Source organism: Macrotis lagotis, chromosome 2 (assembly GCF_037893015.1).
Source record: "Macrotis lagotis isolate mMagLag1 chromosome 2, bilby.v1.9.chrom.fasta, whole genome shotgun sequence".
In the NCBI taxonomy this organism is placed as follows: Eukaryota; Metazoa; Chordata; class Mammalia; order Peramelemorphia; family Peramelidae; genus Macrotis; species Macrotis lagotis.
Genome location: NC_133659.1, coordinates 272610231 through 272625813, shown reverse-complemented (window position 1 = coordinate 272625813; position 15583 = coordinate 272610231). Strand labels below are relative to the sequence as shown.

The 15583-nt window shown below is 33.7% G+C and overlaps 1 protein-coding gene across 7 annotated transcripts in view; it reads left to right on the top strand.

The window, feature by feature from the left end:
- The window catches only part of KCNC2 (potassium voltage-gated channel subfamily C member 2), a 314800-nt gene extending 299782 nt beyond the window's left edge, over positions 1-15018 (top strand). The window contains exons 2-4 of one of the 7 annotated variants that reach the window (XM_074226168.1): positions 3489-4416; positions 6879-7043; positions 14957-15018. In XM_074226168.1, coding sequence (XP_074082269.1) covers positions 3489-4416; positions 6879-7043; positions 14957-15018 — 1155 coding nt within the window. Of the gene's footprint in view, positions 1-3488; positions 4417-4823; positions 4928-6878; positions 7044-14017; positions 14166-14956 lie in introns of those variants that run through there. The other 6 variants (XM_074226167.1, XM_074226166.1, XM_074226165.1 and 3 more) reach the window with 6 other exon arrangements.
- The last annotated feature ends 565 nt before the right edge of the window (positions 15019-15583 follow it).

Genomic DNA, 15583 nt, shown 5'->3' with positions numbered 1-15583 from the left:
TTCTGATACATTTTATTTGCTCATTTTCTTCAATTTGAAATATTTGACTTTCTCTTATCTACCCAGTCAGTCATCCTAATTAATCAACAAAAAAAGCAAATGAAGGGAGAAAGCAGCTCAGCAAAATTAAGCAATATATCAACTGAGTATGATAATATATTTTTGCAATTTCCATATTCATTGCCATTACTTCTTTGAAAAGGGAGATGCATTTTTTTTTCTTTTTTGGAGACAAGCATGGTCATTTTAATTTCATACCCTTTGGTTTCTATTTATATTGTTGATGTTACATTTACATTTTCAGAAGAGTATTTATATATATATTTTTCTTGGTTCTGTTTACACTTTATCAATAAAGAGAGATCTTCCTATGACTCTCTGAATTTTTATTATTTCTTAAGGCACAATCAAATTTCATTAATTCCAGGAACTAAAATTGATTGAGCTATTCACCAAATGATAAATATTGATTCTGTCTTAAGCTTTTCTCTGAGTGCTGTTGTGAATATTTTCTTCTTTATAGGACCTTTTATTCCCTCCCTTTAATCTCCTTGGAATTTTCTTGAAGTAAATACTTACAGAAGGGAGTCTCAAAGGTTGTTTATCTAACCTGTAGCTATTGTTTGAATTGTCTTTATAATTGCCACAGGCAGTCAAGGTTTTCATAGTGGCACACAAAAAGGTATATTAAATATTTGTAATTTTTTATACAAATATCTGCAAATGAAAGGCATCTTCGAAACATCAATACATTATTTCCTGCCTTGTTATTTGTATTGAAAATTATATCAATACAGACAAGTTCAATAAAAAGAAGAACTAATAAGTAAAATCTGTTTTTTTTTTAAAAAGCAATCAGAGTTAAGTGACGTGCTTAGAGTAACACAGTTACTAAGTGGCTGGGGCCAAATTTGAGAGCCAGGACTGCATCCAATATAGCATCTAGTTATCGCTATAAGTAGATTCTGAAAACAAAGTAGTTAATGACTCATGAAGTGGGAAATTACCCATCACCTAACATATTAAAGACTGAATGACCTTTGACAGAAGAAATTCTTCCATTGGGCAAGGAATTAGATCAAATTATCTTTATAATTCTTTCTATTTCTATGATTTGAACCTCATACAAAATCTATTACTTTTAGTTTAAGGTGGCAAAGTATGCTTTCATTCATTCATTCCTATTGGCCCTTGTTGGATTACAACTATGCCTTGCAACATGTATGTCTTCCAATACTGTGCCCTATTATTTGTTCTTTCCTTTCTCTATGTTTTCTTATTTATTTCAATAGCTTCTGGGGTTCACTTATGTCTTGTGAATGATTTCTAATGATTTCTAGATTTTATTCATATAAATGAGTATATCTGTATATATCATATATCATAAGTGTGGCTGGGAATAGAGCTTTCTTTCTCTTTCATTTGCATCTCACATTATTCTCCTTTCTATGAAGTTTATCTTTCTTTTAAGTTTCTCTTTCCATCAAGAATACCACACTTTTCTATTTCTTGATGTTTATAAATTCAGTCATAGAGTTTGTGGATCCATATCATGAAGGGCTTTATAAGCTAAATAGTTTATATGCTTTTACTAAGGTCAGGGGAGCCCATGGAGATTATTGAGGAAAGAAGGGACATGGTGAGACATGCACTTAGGAAAATCATTTTGTCAGCAGTGTGTATAATCTATTGGAGATGGGAGAATACTGAGGTAGAGATACTAAATCACAGGACCACTACCCTAATGAAGGCAAAAGTAGATAAGGAGTTGAATTAAAATGGTGGTTATCTGAGTAGAGAAGAGTTAGTTTGGGAGAGCTATTATAGATGCAAAAATGTTGAGATATGGGATGAAAGTGACTAGTAAGGTAATTTGTCATTAATTGTGAATTAGATTTAATTGACCAAAAGAGACTGTTGAATCTGGAGGATGTGAGAGAATTTATATATTTGACATATTCTACTCCAAGACAGTAGAGACAAAAAACTCCTCAATTTTATACTATCTGAAAAGTGTGCAATTTCTTCTGGATAAGAGGGAGAAGTGAGTGAGGAAGAGACTGAAAGAGACTTGTTTTTCTTGGTTATAGATATAAGACATTGTCCCCAATTCCATATCTCAGTCCATCACAAGAATGAATGATAAGGGATGAGTTTTGATATTGTGGTTCACTTGGTCCTGTCCGTATTACCTAATGAGCTTCATCGTGTTTCTTAGTGACAATTTTAATTGTTAATTTAAGATCTTGGAGTTAGGGAAGTATTTTGTAGTTTGTAGAAATAGTCACTATCTTTTAACTTGCTTTTTAAATTAGATTTCATTTATCTTTCATTTTTCATATCTGGAGCAAGTTTCATAAAATATAACTGATGTAAGGGGTTAACTTTTTAAAAAATATTATTTTTATTTTCCTATTTTAGAGGAAGAAACCAAGGGAAGCCAGCTCTATAGGTGGAGATGGTATGGATTTCATTGGGTTGCAGCAGCCAGATCAGGGGAAGGGAAAGCATTCAAACTTTTTTTTTAAAGAAAGATTGCATTCATTTTGAATTTTACAATTTTTCTGTTTTTACATTGTTTCCATGTTATACAATGATCTAAGTTGAATGTGATGAGAGAGAAATAATATCCTTAAGGAAGAGACATAAAGTATAAGAGAGTGCAAAATTACATAAGAAGATAACTTTTTTTTAAAAAATTATAGGTAATAGTCTTTGGTCTTTGTTCAAACTCCACAGTTGAAAGCACTCCAACTTTTAAAGGACAGTTCCAAAGATCAATTAGTTCTTTGCTGTTGAAATAATTATTACCAGTGCTTACTAAGTCTAATAACTTAGATCTAGCACTGGTTAGGTGCTACCTCGTTATGAATCTGTTTCAAAAAAGCTTTTCTTCTTCCATCTTCTTACTCTTTATGCTTATAACAGGAAAAGCCCTCAGCTTAGTGTATAATATCTTAGGTTTGTTTGTTTTTAATTCAATTTCCAAATATAATGGTAACTTTGAGATTTCAGAAAACCTCAGACTTTCTGAAGTACATTTTATATCTCTAGAAGAAAAACTCAATTCTATTTTGTACTGATTCCTGGTAGGATGACTACAAGGTCCTATCTCCTATGCACTCTATTACCTGAAATGGCTTTTAAAGTATCTCTCACCTATAAACTTTCTTTTGGAATGAATTTTCTTTTCATCCTCAGAGATATTCTTTCAGGGACAAAGGAAAAAGAGAAATTTCTTTTATATAAAGAAAAACTGGTTAAATGTACAAATTCAATAGAGTGCTTGAGAAACATTACACCTATTAGCTTTATTAATTTTGTACTCATGAATATGATTTTACTTTTGTAAAAACCCAACTGAAATGTTCAAGTAATATTTAATTCTTTCTTATCTTTGGGGATGGCTGTTCTTAGACTCCAATCAAGTCTTTGATAGCATTGATCACACTCTATTTATCTCTTTTTTTTTCTTTTTTCTTTTACAGTTCATTGCTTTCGCTTCTTTATTCTTTATCCTGGTTTCAATCACAACCTTTTGCCTGGAGACCCATGAGGCTTTCAATAAAATTATAAACAAGACAGAACCAGTCATCAATGGCACAAAAGTTGTTCTGCAGTATGAAATTGAAACAGATCCTGCTCTAACGTATGTAGAAGGTGTGTGTGTGGTGTGGTTTACATTTGAATTTTTAGTTCGAATTGTTTTTTCCCCAAATAAACTTGAATTCATCAAAAATCTCTTGAATATCATTGACTTTGTGGCCATTCTACCTTTCTACCTGGAAGTGGGACTCAGTGGACTCTCATCCAAAGCTGCTAAAGATGTCCTTGGCTTCCTCAGGGTGGTGAGATTTGTCAGGATTCTGAGAATCTTTAAGCTCACCCGCCATTTTGTAGGGCTGAGGGTACTTGGACATACTCTTCGAGCAAGCACAAATGAATTTTTGCTGCTGATAATCTTCCTGGCCCTAGGAGTTTTGATATTTGCCACCATGATCTACTATGCTGAGAGAGTAGGGGCTCAGCCTAATGACCCTTCAGCTAGTGAGCACACACAGTTTAAAAATATCCCCATTGGATTCTGGTGGGCTGTGGTGACCATGACCACTCTGGGTTATGGGGATATGTACCCACAGACTTGGTCAGGGATGTTAGTGGGGGCCCTATGTGCTCTGGCTGGGGTGCTGACCATAGCCATGCCCGTGCCTGTCATTGTCAACAATTTTGGAATGTACTACTCTTTGGCAATGGCAAAGCAGAAACTTCCAAGGAAACGAAAGAAGCACATCCCTCCAGCTCCTCAGGCAAGCTCTCCTACGTTTTGCAAGATGGACTTGAATATGGCCTGCAATAGCACACAGGGAGATCCATGCCTGGGCAAAGACAATCTACTGTTGGACCATAACCGATCAGGTAAGACACAACACCAAATGCATGCCTCCTCAAGCCTTCCTGAATAGGATATTCTGTAAGCATAAGATAAGAGCCTCATTTTCTGCAAATCCAACCCAATTTTCAGTCCTCTCTCTCTCTCTTTACTATTGTTTTTGAATGTGCTAGGCTTATGAGAGAGGCAAAGTCAAAGTCTTTTTAAGCTAATACTAACTAGACTTGCGCATAGCTGGCCTATACAAATTTCTTGCTTTGGTGCGAATGCTTTTTGCTGATGGTGCCAACCTTTTCTTTTGCCTGTCTCTTCGTTGGTCTTGTGCCAATGTTTCTTTGTGTTCTTGCACGATGTGATGGTATGAATATCTTGCCATGTTCCTCATTGTTAAACTCCATGCCATTTTGCTTGGTGTGTTTGTCTCTTGTGTCAGCTTTACCTCAGTCACTCGGTGGCATACATTATAAAAACAGTCACACCAAGACATCATTTAAAAGCAATGGATGCTTACACTGTAGAGGCCTGAATCCCAAAGAAGTCATTTGGAAAGTTGCTCTCTAGACCTCTAATGCTGTAGTATTTGAATGACTAGTTTAAAATGCACATCATCCTGGATTTAAGGGCAAACATCTCATTATATTCATTTAAAAAAAGTATTCAAGTTTAAATTCCATTATTAGGGTTTCCTTTTTTAATATACTACCGATTTAAATGTTCCCCTTTCCAAAGTTAACTATAAATGATATATGAATGATTTAAAGTTCTAGACTGTTCTACTTTCCCCCCCTGTATATTTTGAAAGGGAGAAAGAGAGATATAGACTTGTAATTTTATTCACATGGAAGATGTGGAAACTCTATCAGTGTAGATGAGCAACACATCATTGCCTTTAAGTCTTAGATTGCTACCAAAAACATTGAGAGGTTAAATTAGAAGGAATTGAAGCAAGGTCTTCTTTACTCAAAGACTGATCATCTGTAAACTATAAGAATGGCTCTTAAAATATGGTCTAGGTATATCTGGGGGTCCTTGAGACATTTTCAAGGGTCTAGGAGCTAATAAAACTATTTTTATAATAATACTAAAATATTGATAGATACAACCCAAGTCAAGAAAAACTCTTTGGATGGCCTTAAATAAATTTTAAGAGAATAAAGTGGTCTTCAGACCAAAGGGTTTGAGAATCATTGAGCTATGTCATTGTGCCTTTCTTTCTCCCTCCATTGACATAATTGAGATTTAACTGACAAAATATTGAAATACAGTTTATTGAAATGGTAGCCTATGTGCATATCTGTAGTTATTAATTTCTTAGTCTGGATGAAATATTTTGGAGGTTGTTAGTTAACCTATCAAAGATTTTCAATCTTGGAATATTTTCCCAAACTGATCATTTAAAATGTTTTCTTGTGCAAAAGTGGCTTAAGATCATTCCATAGCCATTAATCTAAATTCAACAAATAAAACTAATGAAAAAACAAATGCTTTTTGATGGCCATGAACTTAATTGTCAGCACCCAGACATTTAGATAAGGCTGATGGAACATTAGAGCAAATGCATAAACATGCATATACATACACACATATGTATGTATGTATGTATGTATATAGCTTCATTCTTGTATGGAATAGTTGGTTAAAGATTTGATTGTCTGAATCTCATTTCCATTCATGCCCAATAGCTCTGATCATTCTTTCTAACTAGGTCTCTAAGAATAAGTCTACTCAAAATATTGGTAAGAATTGTAGATGTAGTTCAAATGATAGTTCTTAAAAGATAATTCTCAGGAAATATCACCAAAGTATTCCTATGAAAGAAGTCATGCACACATGAGAACAGTTAGAAACCTTGGGAGCATTCTGGCAAAGCATAAGTGTCCTTGAGAATTCGATGAAAACAAACAAATCTATACTTCAAGGACATTTCAAGAAGCTCATCTTTCGCTGATGATTTTCTTGAATAGCTCTGTTTTAGAATTTTAGAACCAAGTGTTCTGTTTTTCTACTCAGTGAGACATTGTGGATAACTTTACCTGTAAGAAACAGTAAGATGTCAGTGGAGCCCTAGTACATATATTTATATTTTATTCCTTCCCTAAATAGGCAATCCTTTCCAATATATTTTCATTTACATTAAAGGCACTTCCTTTATACAATGAATATCACCACTGGGCAACTTGTCAAAAATAACTTTATCAGCAGGGTTATAGTCTGTTCCCTTAAACCTCTTCCTAGAAAACAAAATCTTAAAAGGGAGCAGAGATGTCCCAAGAGGATTCTCTGCCTCTCCCATTTTAATATGTTTAACTTTTGCCTTATTTAGATGATTGTGACTAGAAATGAAAATTCTTTTCCTTTTTGTATCATGAGTTGATTACTGTGTTTTGTATTGAGTGACTGGAATATCTGGCAATCAGTGTAAACCTCTATGTGCTGTGTCATTTCTTCATTCATTAATGTCTGTAAATGGGCATGATGCTTTGACCAGTGTTATCAGGTGAAGACAGTGCAGGAAGTGAGCAGCCATTGTCACCCCCTGAAAGGCTTCCAATGAGACGTTCTAGTACCAGAGACAAAAACAGAAGAGGGGGAGCCTGTTTCCTACTGACCACAGGTGATTACACGTGTACAACTGATGGAGGGATCAGGAAAGGTAGGAATGAATTTTGTCAGCTTCTGGAGGGTTATTCACCAGTTAAATGATGAAAAAAAGAAATGAAATGCAAATCAATTGCTTTTGAAGAGAGATTGCATCTAGTTCAATGTACTTTGTTTATCCCTCCTTTGTCCATCTCCATTGATTTTTTTTCCTTGCCAAAAATATTCTTTCTTTTTTCTTTTTTTCTTTTTTGCAAAGCCTGCTTATTGTTGCATTTGACTGTCATTTCACTCTTTTCCTTTTTCACCTTCTTTCATTTTTTTTGTTTAATCCTCTCTCCTGTGAGCAGGGTTATAATGCAGGGGTTGTGCTTGATTAACACTAGAGAAAAAGATACCACAATTTTGAGTTTAATCTGAATTATTATTAAAACTTTTTCCATCATTTAAGATGAAAAATAAATGAAACAGTAACTGAAGTTTAATTTATAACATTTACTGTTTACTAAGGTGTCAGTTCTCATAGAAGACATTTAACAATCAGTCTTCTGAGATGGTACAAGATAACTTCAGCATACCCCTGGTATTAAAACTTTTTTTTAATTTAATCGCCTCATTTCTTTAATGTGATCACTTCGGAAGTCTTAAAAATTTACTAGAATTTTCTCATAAATCACTTAGAGTAATTCAAATTTAATGTCCTTAATTTAATGTGGTGTTTCTTTAAATGATAATTGAAGGTTATTGAGCATTTTAAAAATTGCTGAACATTTTCAAAGAATCAAAATAATTAAGTAGGCGCCAATCAATTTGTGCAGCTTATATGCTTCATTCATGTGAGAATCACCAGTTTTATGTAATGGCAAGTCTACTTTGATTAATATATCTGATTACTTGAAGAGTGATTCTATCTCTGACTTTCTAAAATGGCTTGATTTTCACAGAAACATCAGAAAACTTTCCAATTATTTAACTAGATACTATTCTTAAAAATATCCTTTAGACAACATCAGGAATTATCATTTGGGTCTATGTAATTTCTCTTGGTAGGTCAAAATTAAATCAGTAATAGCAAAAACAAAGACAACAACACAACTTGAATTTAAATTTCCTTCTTAATAGACATTTTGATTGGAGAAACAAACTATATAGTTTAATTCAACTCCATCTCACATTTCTTTCTATAACTTAACTCTTCCTCCTCTTATGAGTATTTTTAAAAGTATTTGATTCATCTAAACATTAATATAATTTTGACTTTTTTCCTTTTAAATATATCTTTGAGTCCACAAATAACAGATCATCATTTCTTCTTTACCTTAGCCAGAATCTTGGTCTGTGCATCCTATATTCCATACTATTAAAGTTTCAAATTTAATTCTCTATTTGCACATCCATATCAATGTACTCATGTGCATCTCTATATACAGATGTATGTACCTTATATGCATGCATATATATACATTTGGACATGTTTCTTTTTTAACAGAAAAAAATTATCTGAATATAAGTTGAAAATTTTTCTTTAATACCTTATTAAAGAATAGGAACAAAACAATGTTATCTTGCAATAAAATATTAAATTTTATTGATTTTCAATGAAAGAAAGCTGCACAATGTCATTGTCCTTTTGAAATAATTACATTCATTTAGTCATTTCAGGTGCCTATATATTATATTTTTTTCCTTTAATTCTCTAAAGACTTGCTCCAGATTATCCTCTATCTTCTCTCCTTTCCCATTCTTTTTTCCATTTTTCATTACCCAGTCTATATTCTTCTTTCTATTGCTTCTAGTTGCCCAGTCTTGGCCTTTCTAGAGTCTTATTTTGAAGAAGAGAGAGGTGTTTCTCTAATTTCTGGAATGCAGGATTTGTTTTTGTTTTATTTTATTTTCCCCCACCTTGGATCTTCCTTCTATGTCTCTGCACCTTAATGTGATGTGAAATATACAGTTTGAAATTATTCTAGTAATCTCTCACTATGTAATTAAATGCTTCAACATTATGATTTATCTCTTGTAAGAATTTTGAGATATTATATATGTAAAATACTTAAATTGTGATGTTTTTAATTGCATTTCAGTCCTAGAGTAATATAGATTTAGGAGATTTTTTCTTGCTTCTTTCTCTTTCTCTTTTTTCCTCTGTTTTTTCTCTACCTGCCTTTTTGTCTCTTTCTTCTTTGATTGGTCTCTATCTTACTCTGTCTCTCTCTTTTTCTGTTTATGTCTCTTTGCTCTCTTTATCTCATTCTCTCTATCTTTTTGACTCTCTGCCTCTCTGTCTCTGCTCAGTCTTTCTCACTGTCTCTATATATGTACAAGAGTTTCAATATAAAAAGATCTTATTTCATCTTTTCTATTATTATATTAGAATAATGAAGTAGTAGATGTGGGTTTTCTGCAAAGCTAAAAACATTTTACCAATACAAGGTATTATTATTATTCATTTTGGAAGTATAAAGTTGCATGCATAAAATATTGAAGATGGTCCAATATATGTAAATTCTGTACCCATATCCCCGCCCCAATTATATTTCTCTTCCTAAATGAAATGGTCATTTGAAAATCTGATCTTTTTAAAATTATAGACTTAATTAATGACTTTCCTTTCCACGGAAAAGAGAAAATTCAATATATCTATTAACAGAGGGCCCTGGATTCGAATTTGAATTCTACCTCATGACTACCTGTATTACCTTGGGCAAGTGACTTGAACCTATTATGACCTCATTTTCCTGAGGGGAGAAATAAATTGAGGGAGTTGGAATATAGGACCTATAAAATTCCTTCTAGTTCTGAATCTATGGTCTTGAGACTTAAAATTCATGTATAATTTTATATTGATTTACCCCTTGTAGTAACAGGTACTTTCTTCTCTTAGACTTCTCAATGTATTATCCTTTCCTCTTCTTGATGTAAGTCTTTTCCTCTTCCCTCCCTTCCCTTTTTCTCCTTTTCTCCTTTCCTTCTTCCACTTTTGCCTTCTTCCTCCTTCCTTTATTCTATATTTTCCTCCCTCTTTTCTTTTTCCCTTCCTTTCCCTCCTTCAGTCTTTTCTTCCCTCTTCTCTTCCTTCCTTCTATCCTTTTGATTTTCCTTCTCTCTCCATTCCTCTCTTCTTTTCTCCCTCCCTCCCTCCCCTGCCCCTTTTTCCTTCCCTCCTTCCTTCCTTCCTTCCTTCCTTCCTTCCTTCCTTCCTTCCTTCCTTCCTTCCTTCCTTCCTTCCTTCTTTCCTTCCTTCCTTCCTTCCTTCCTTCCTTCCTTCCTTCCTTCCTTCCTTCCTTCCTTCCTTCCTTCCTCCCTCACTCTTCTTTCTATTTATGTGTTTTATTGGTAATAATTGATAGTAATATCTAATAATAATTTCCATTTTGTTTTTCTTCTTACATTTAAATTTTTTTTATTATTTTGATCTTTATTAGGCAGAAACCTAATTCTGTCTCATCATCTATTAGAATGAAAAGTCTTGGCATTGCATTTTTGAGGTGTTTTATTTTATGTTGTTCCAAATAGTAGAATAAGTATACTCCATTAAAGAAATCCTGCTATAGAAAAATGTGAATTTGCAAACACATGCAGTCACCTTAAGTATGTCCTTAATAATGGAGTTGCCCTTATCATTAAATATATGAGCATATTTATATATTTTAAGAAAGGAATACTTTATAGATAAAAGCAGATTTCCATGTAATGAACAAGTTTTCTAAAATTTGTCTTGATTAAATAAATGACATTAAAAATCCTAAATATTCAAGCCAAGATTTAGGAATAAGGTATAATTTTTGAAACTTCCAGAACCTCTCAGTTCAACTCAGGTCTGTTATTGCATATGCTCAGAAACATAATTTCCTCTGGGAATTAGATTAAAATTTTGTTTTAGGCAAATTGCACATTAAAGTTTCTTATCTAAAAAAAACTAGTGAAATAAAATGAAACATATGTGATTCAGATGTATTATGGAAAATATAAATTTCTTAATTAATTAAATATTTGCTTCTAAATATGATTGAAAACCTTGAGTGGATTATAATGAAATTAATTTAATTGAAGTTATTTACAAAATGCACTGATAACTCTTTTGTTAATGATTATATTACAAAGGAATAATTGTGATTGAGAATAGCACATCAGTTTTTTAGCATTTAGAGACAAGTTCTCCTTTGGAAAACTGATGAATTTTTAGGAGAGCTCCCACATTATCATGAGGATAGATAATGTTTTTTGTAACACTGTATCAGACAAAAAAATGTTGAAAATTTAAAAAAAAATCAAGCTTTACACAACTTTCTAGCAATTATTTGCCTGTTTAATATTGTAAATTCTCCTTGGGAGACAAGAAGACTTTTTCAGTTTTTTAGTAAAATATCCTCGAGTTATAAGAATATCGATAAGGGGGCAACTAAGTGGTGAATAGAGAACCAACTGTGGAGCTGGGAGGACCTGAGGTCAAATCTGGCCTCAGACACTATAATTTTCTAACTATGTGACCTTGGGCAAGTCACTTATCCCCACTGCCTTGGGGAAAAAAAAGAATGATGAGGAACCTGTCAGTTCAAAAACTTCCTGATCCTGATGAGAATGTGGACTTTATTTTAAGGCAGAGAAAGTTAGTAGGAAGAAAAATGCCTAACATGCACAGATATGGGAAATAAGAGCTATACCTCTAGTGTTAACATCCATTTTATGGAAAATATTAGTTTCTTTAATATGTTAAAGCAAAAAACTTTGAAAATAGGAAGAGACCTCAGCAGTACTTTTGGTGAACCCATGGCATCTGTTAATTTTATAAAAACAAAACAAAACTTTTTGATACCAGTATTCCATAGTTGAGTTCCTTTTTTTAATTCTCTACATTTTTATTTTATTAATTTAAAAGCATTTTTCTGAGAAAAGTTCTTTATGTTTCACCTATCTCTCAGAAATTTTCATGACCAAGAAAATATAGTTAAGGATGCCAGCTATGAGGATTCATTCAATTTATCTCTAATAAGAGGGATGCCCTTCTCTTGGTGGGTTAGCCTATTTCACTTATGGGCAACTCTAGGTTAGGAAAGAGAAGGATGCCTTGCATCAATCTTTCAATCACACATATGAAATTTTGATGGTTAAGAATAAGCTCACTGTTATTCTTCATAATTCTTGAAGAAAATCCATCACTTGGTCATCTGTAAGAACTGAATGCCAGGTCCCTTCCAGTGTTTAACTTAGAGTATCTGGGATCCAACCTTTGCATCAGAATGACTTATTTTGTTCCTTACCACAAGTTGATGAATTTGAAATTTCTGAAGTGCTATCAAATTTAATTTTTATTTTTGAAGACATAGTTTTGGACCTGTGATTTCATCAGTGTATATAAACCTAAGTGTGGAAACTCCTTCTACTGATGTAGATCTGTATCTATAATTTAGAGTTTCTTGAGGGGCTTTGAGAGGTTGAGTTATTTATCATCATCATTCAGCTAATACAGGGGGCAGACAAGCTAATCTCTTGTCTACAATGCCAAGAAACAGCTCAAATTGTTATTCATTATTCTTTTGTTATTAATAATTATAATAGATGGCTCTTCCCCAATCAGTAGCTTTTGCCTTGAATGAGGTACCTAGTTTAAATGCTTTCACTTGAGTTTAACAGACATTATCGGGGATGATACTTTTGGAGTCTAAGGATCCCAAAAAGGATCGTAGAATATTTGATATTTGCGCAGTGTATTGATGCAGAAATTTGTAGAACTCTACAAATGGCAGATTCCCTAAAGCATTTCCCAGGTGCTATACCTTTAAATATCCACTAAGGAATTTCATCTTCCTTCCTCAACAGATTTTGTTTTAATAGAGGTAGTTAGAAAACAGTCTTGAAGTGGCAAACATGAGGTATGTGTTTAATTAGAGAGAGACAGAGAGACAGAGACAGAGAGACAGAGACAGAGAAAGAGAAAGTGACTTGTCTTTGATATTAAGGACAATTTTAGTTATTGTCTTTGATATTGGGGATAATTAAGGGTAACAAAATTCTGTCCTCCACCCTCTCCAATCTCCTTCTCTCTTTCCTCTCTATAATGCTCCTTAATCCCCCTGAAGTGGATGAATGGTGACTTGGGACAAAAGGCTTATCAGCTGATTAGTGAAATACACTGGAGGGTTAAGGAAAATGAAGAGGAATCCTTTACTCCACAAACTCCCTATACTTGAATAGAAACCAAAAATCATTTCTGAGACAAGGAAGGTTGACATAAAGGTAAAAAAAAAAAGATACTAGATCTCAGATTCCTTATAAACTTTGGGACTAATCTGTAAACAGTATACTCCCCAATACATGCTTTAATTCCATTAGATACTACAGTCTGCTTTAACATATTTTTTTTTGAGAGAGGAGGTATGTGCAAATATCCATATTTTTTTTATTCCTTGGATAATGACATCTAATGCCATTAGTTAACATTCAGAGTGCACCATCCTTTCTAAACTCTGACACTTGAAGATTAAATACTTGGGTTAAGTTCTCAATTTCCTCTTTATATTTTCTTTATAAACTTGCTATAGAGGTTAGTGTATAAACAAACAACTATGCTAAGTGAATAATGGAATTATGAAATGAGTCCAGAAATAGTCTATTGTTTTTCTGCAATTCCTCCCCTAGAAAATGTCATTAAACTAACCAGCATTTTGATTTAATATATAGTTTTTAAAAATTGTTTGCATATTTTAATGAGAATTTTGAATGCCCATGCACCAAAATTTAATCAATAATAAATATGGTCTGAGGAAAGATCACTATAATAATAATAATAATAATAATAATAATAATAATAATCAATGCTTTTGGGGTGGCTTGAGTTAATTGCATTTGAGAGGCAGCTAGAGGAAACTTCGTTTCTTTTTGGACTTATAAACTGTCTCAATATGGAATTCTCTGTAAACAAGTCTTCTTGGAGCTCAAAATAGCTTTTGATTACCCTGTTCTGTATTGTTTGTCTGTGTCTATTTTCTGGTTGAATTCAACTGATGTCTGTGCATTCTTTCATAAAAGGATATGAAAAATCCAGAAGTTTAAACAACATAGCGGGCTTGGCAGGCAATGCTCTGAGACTCTCTCCAGTTACATCACCCTACAGCTCACCTTGTCCTCTGAGACGGTCTCGATCTCCCATCCCATCCATCTTGTAAACCAAACTGCACCAGGAGGCTAAATTGCATCAATTCAAGTACTGTTTACCACATAATGGAAATAATTAAATGTAGCATTACTGTAGGCTCCACTAATACAATAGAAATCCTGCATGATACTACTATTATCAGAAGTCAGAAATGCCACTTGGGTAGCTAATGAGTCTCAGTTTGACTCTCCAGATAATCTAAAGTAGTGCTTCTCTTCTTCCTCTGCACTAGTTTTCTGGCAATTGTTTTCTGGCAATAAAGAGACAGATAGTGTCAGATATTGGCCAGTATATTCAATAAAATAAGCATATTTTCAGGGAGATCTATTTAAACCAATGTGCTTCCAAATGACTACCACTCCATTGGACCTACCTTCATTTCTTGTGATGCTCTCATTCTGAAGATGTCTGGAACACTGTCTTGATTGCACAAATTATCGATATGACTTTGGTCAAATCATTTGCATGGACCAACCATCCTGTCTCCATCACCTGAAAGCAGTGTTACATATATGAAAATCCTGGATGGCTCTGGATGCTTTATTTGTTGTTTTGTTTTTGTTGTTTTGTTTTTTTTCACATTGAACCATGCTGCTGATGCAAAAGCAATGGGCAATGGTTCGCATGTATAATTGCGGGCTGGGGGAAGGAGGAGGGAAATGGAAGTAAGGGAGGAGGGAAGGGTTTCTCCTTTTTTCCCTCAAATCCTTGGAAAGAAAAAATATATTTTAAATGGTTCATTTTTTTAAAATTGCTTTTTATCTTCTAAAATGCTGTAATGGAGTTCTGAATGTTTGGTTATTTGCACACAGATAACTGCAAAGAGGTTGTCATTACTGGTTACACGCAAGCAGAGGCCAGATCTCTAACTTAATGACTTGGGGAAGGCACAAAACATAAGAGAAAGGTAAATGCCAGCCAGGCTTGCATAATTTTTTTTTAATTTTTTTTAATTTTTTTTTTTTTTAGCCAGGAAAGGCTCCTTGGTATCATAGCCATTATTCCCCTATTCCCCCAACATTTTCAAAAGAGACCTTGGGCCAAGTCACAACCCAGAAGACTTCTGTTCATTTTTTAGGGGGTGGAATAGGGGTGGGTGCAAATATGGAAAGGCCAGAGGTCTTTTAAAGGAATTTTTTTGACTAGCCTTAAATCTGTGACCTATTAGGTCCATAAGAATTTCAGGCAGTGTTTTTTGCAGGTGCTTTGTCCTGTATGTTGTTTCTATCTGTCTGTCTAACTACCTGTCTTCAATGTAAACTTCATCTGTCTCCATAGAGCACAGAGATGCCTTAGGGGGAACAAAAGGATTCCATCTTTTAGTCCCAGATTTTCTCCTTTCTCCCTAGTCTATCCAGCCACCATTCTTCACATGCAAGTTAATAATGTCCTTTAGACTACTACCATGCACTAAGAATGATTTTAATAAGCAGGATTTA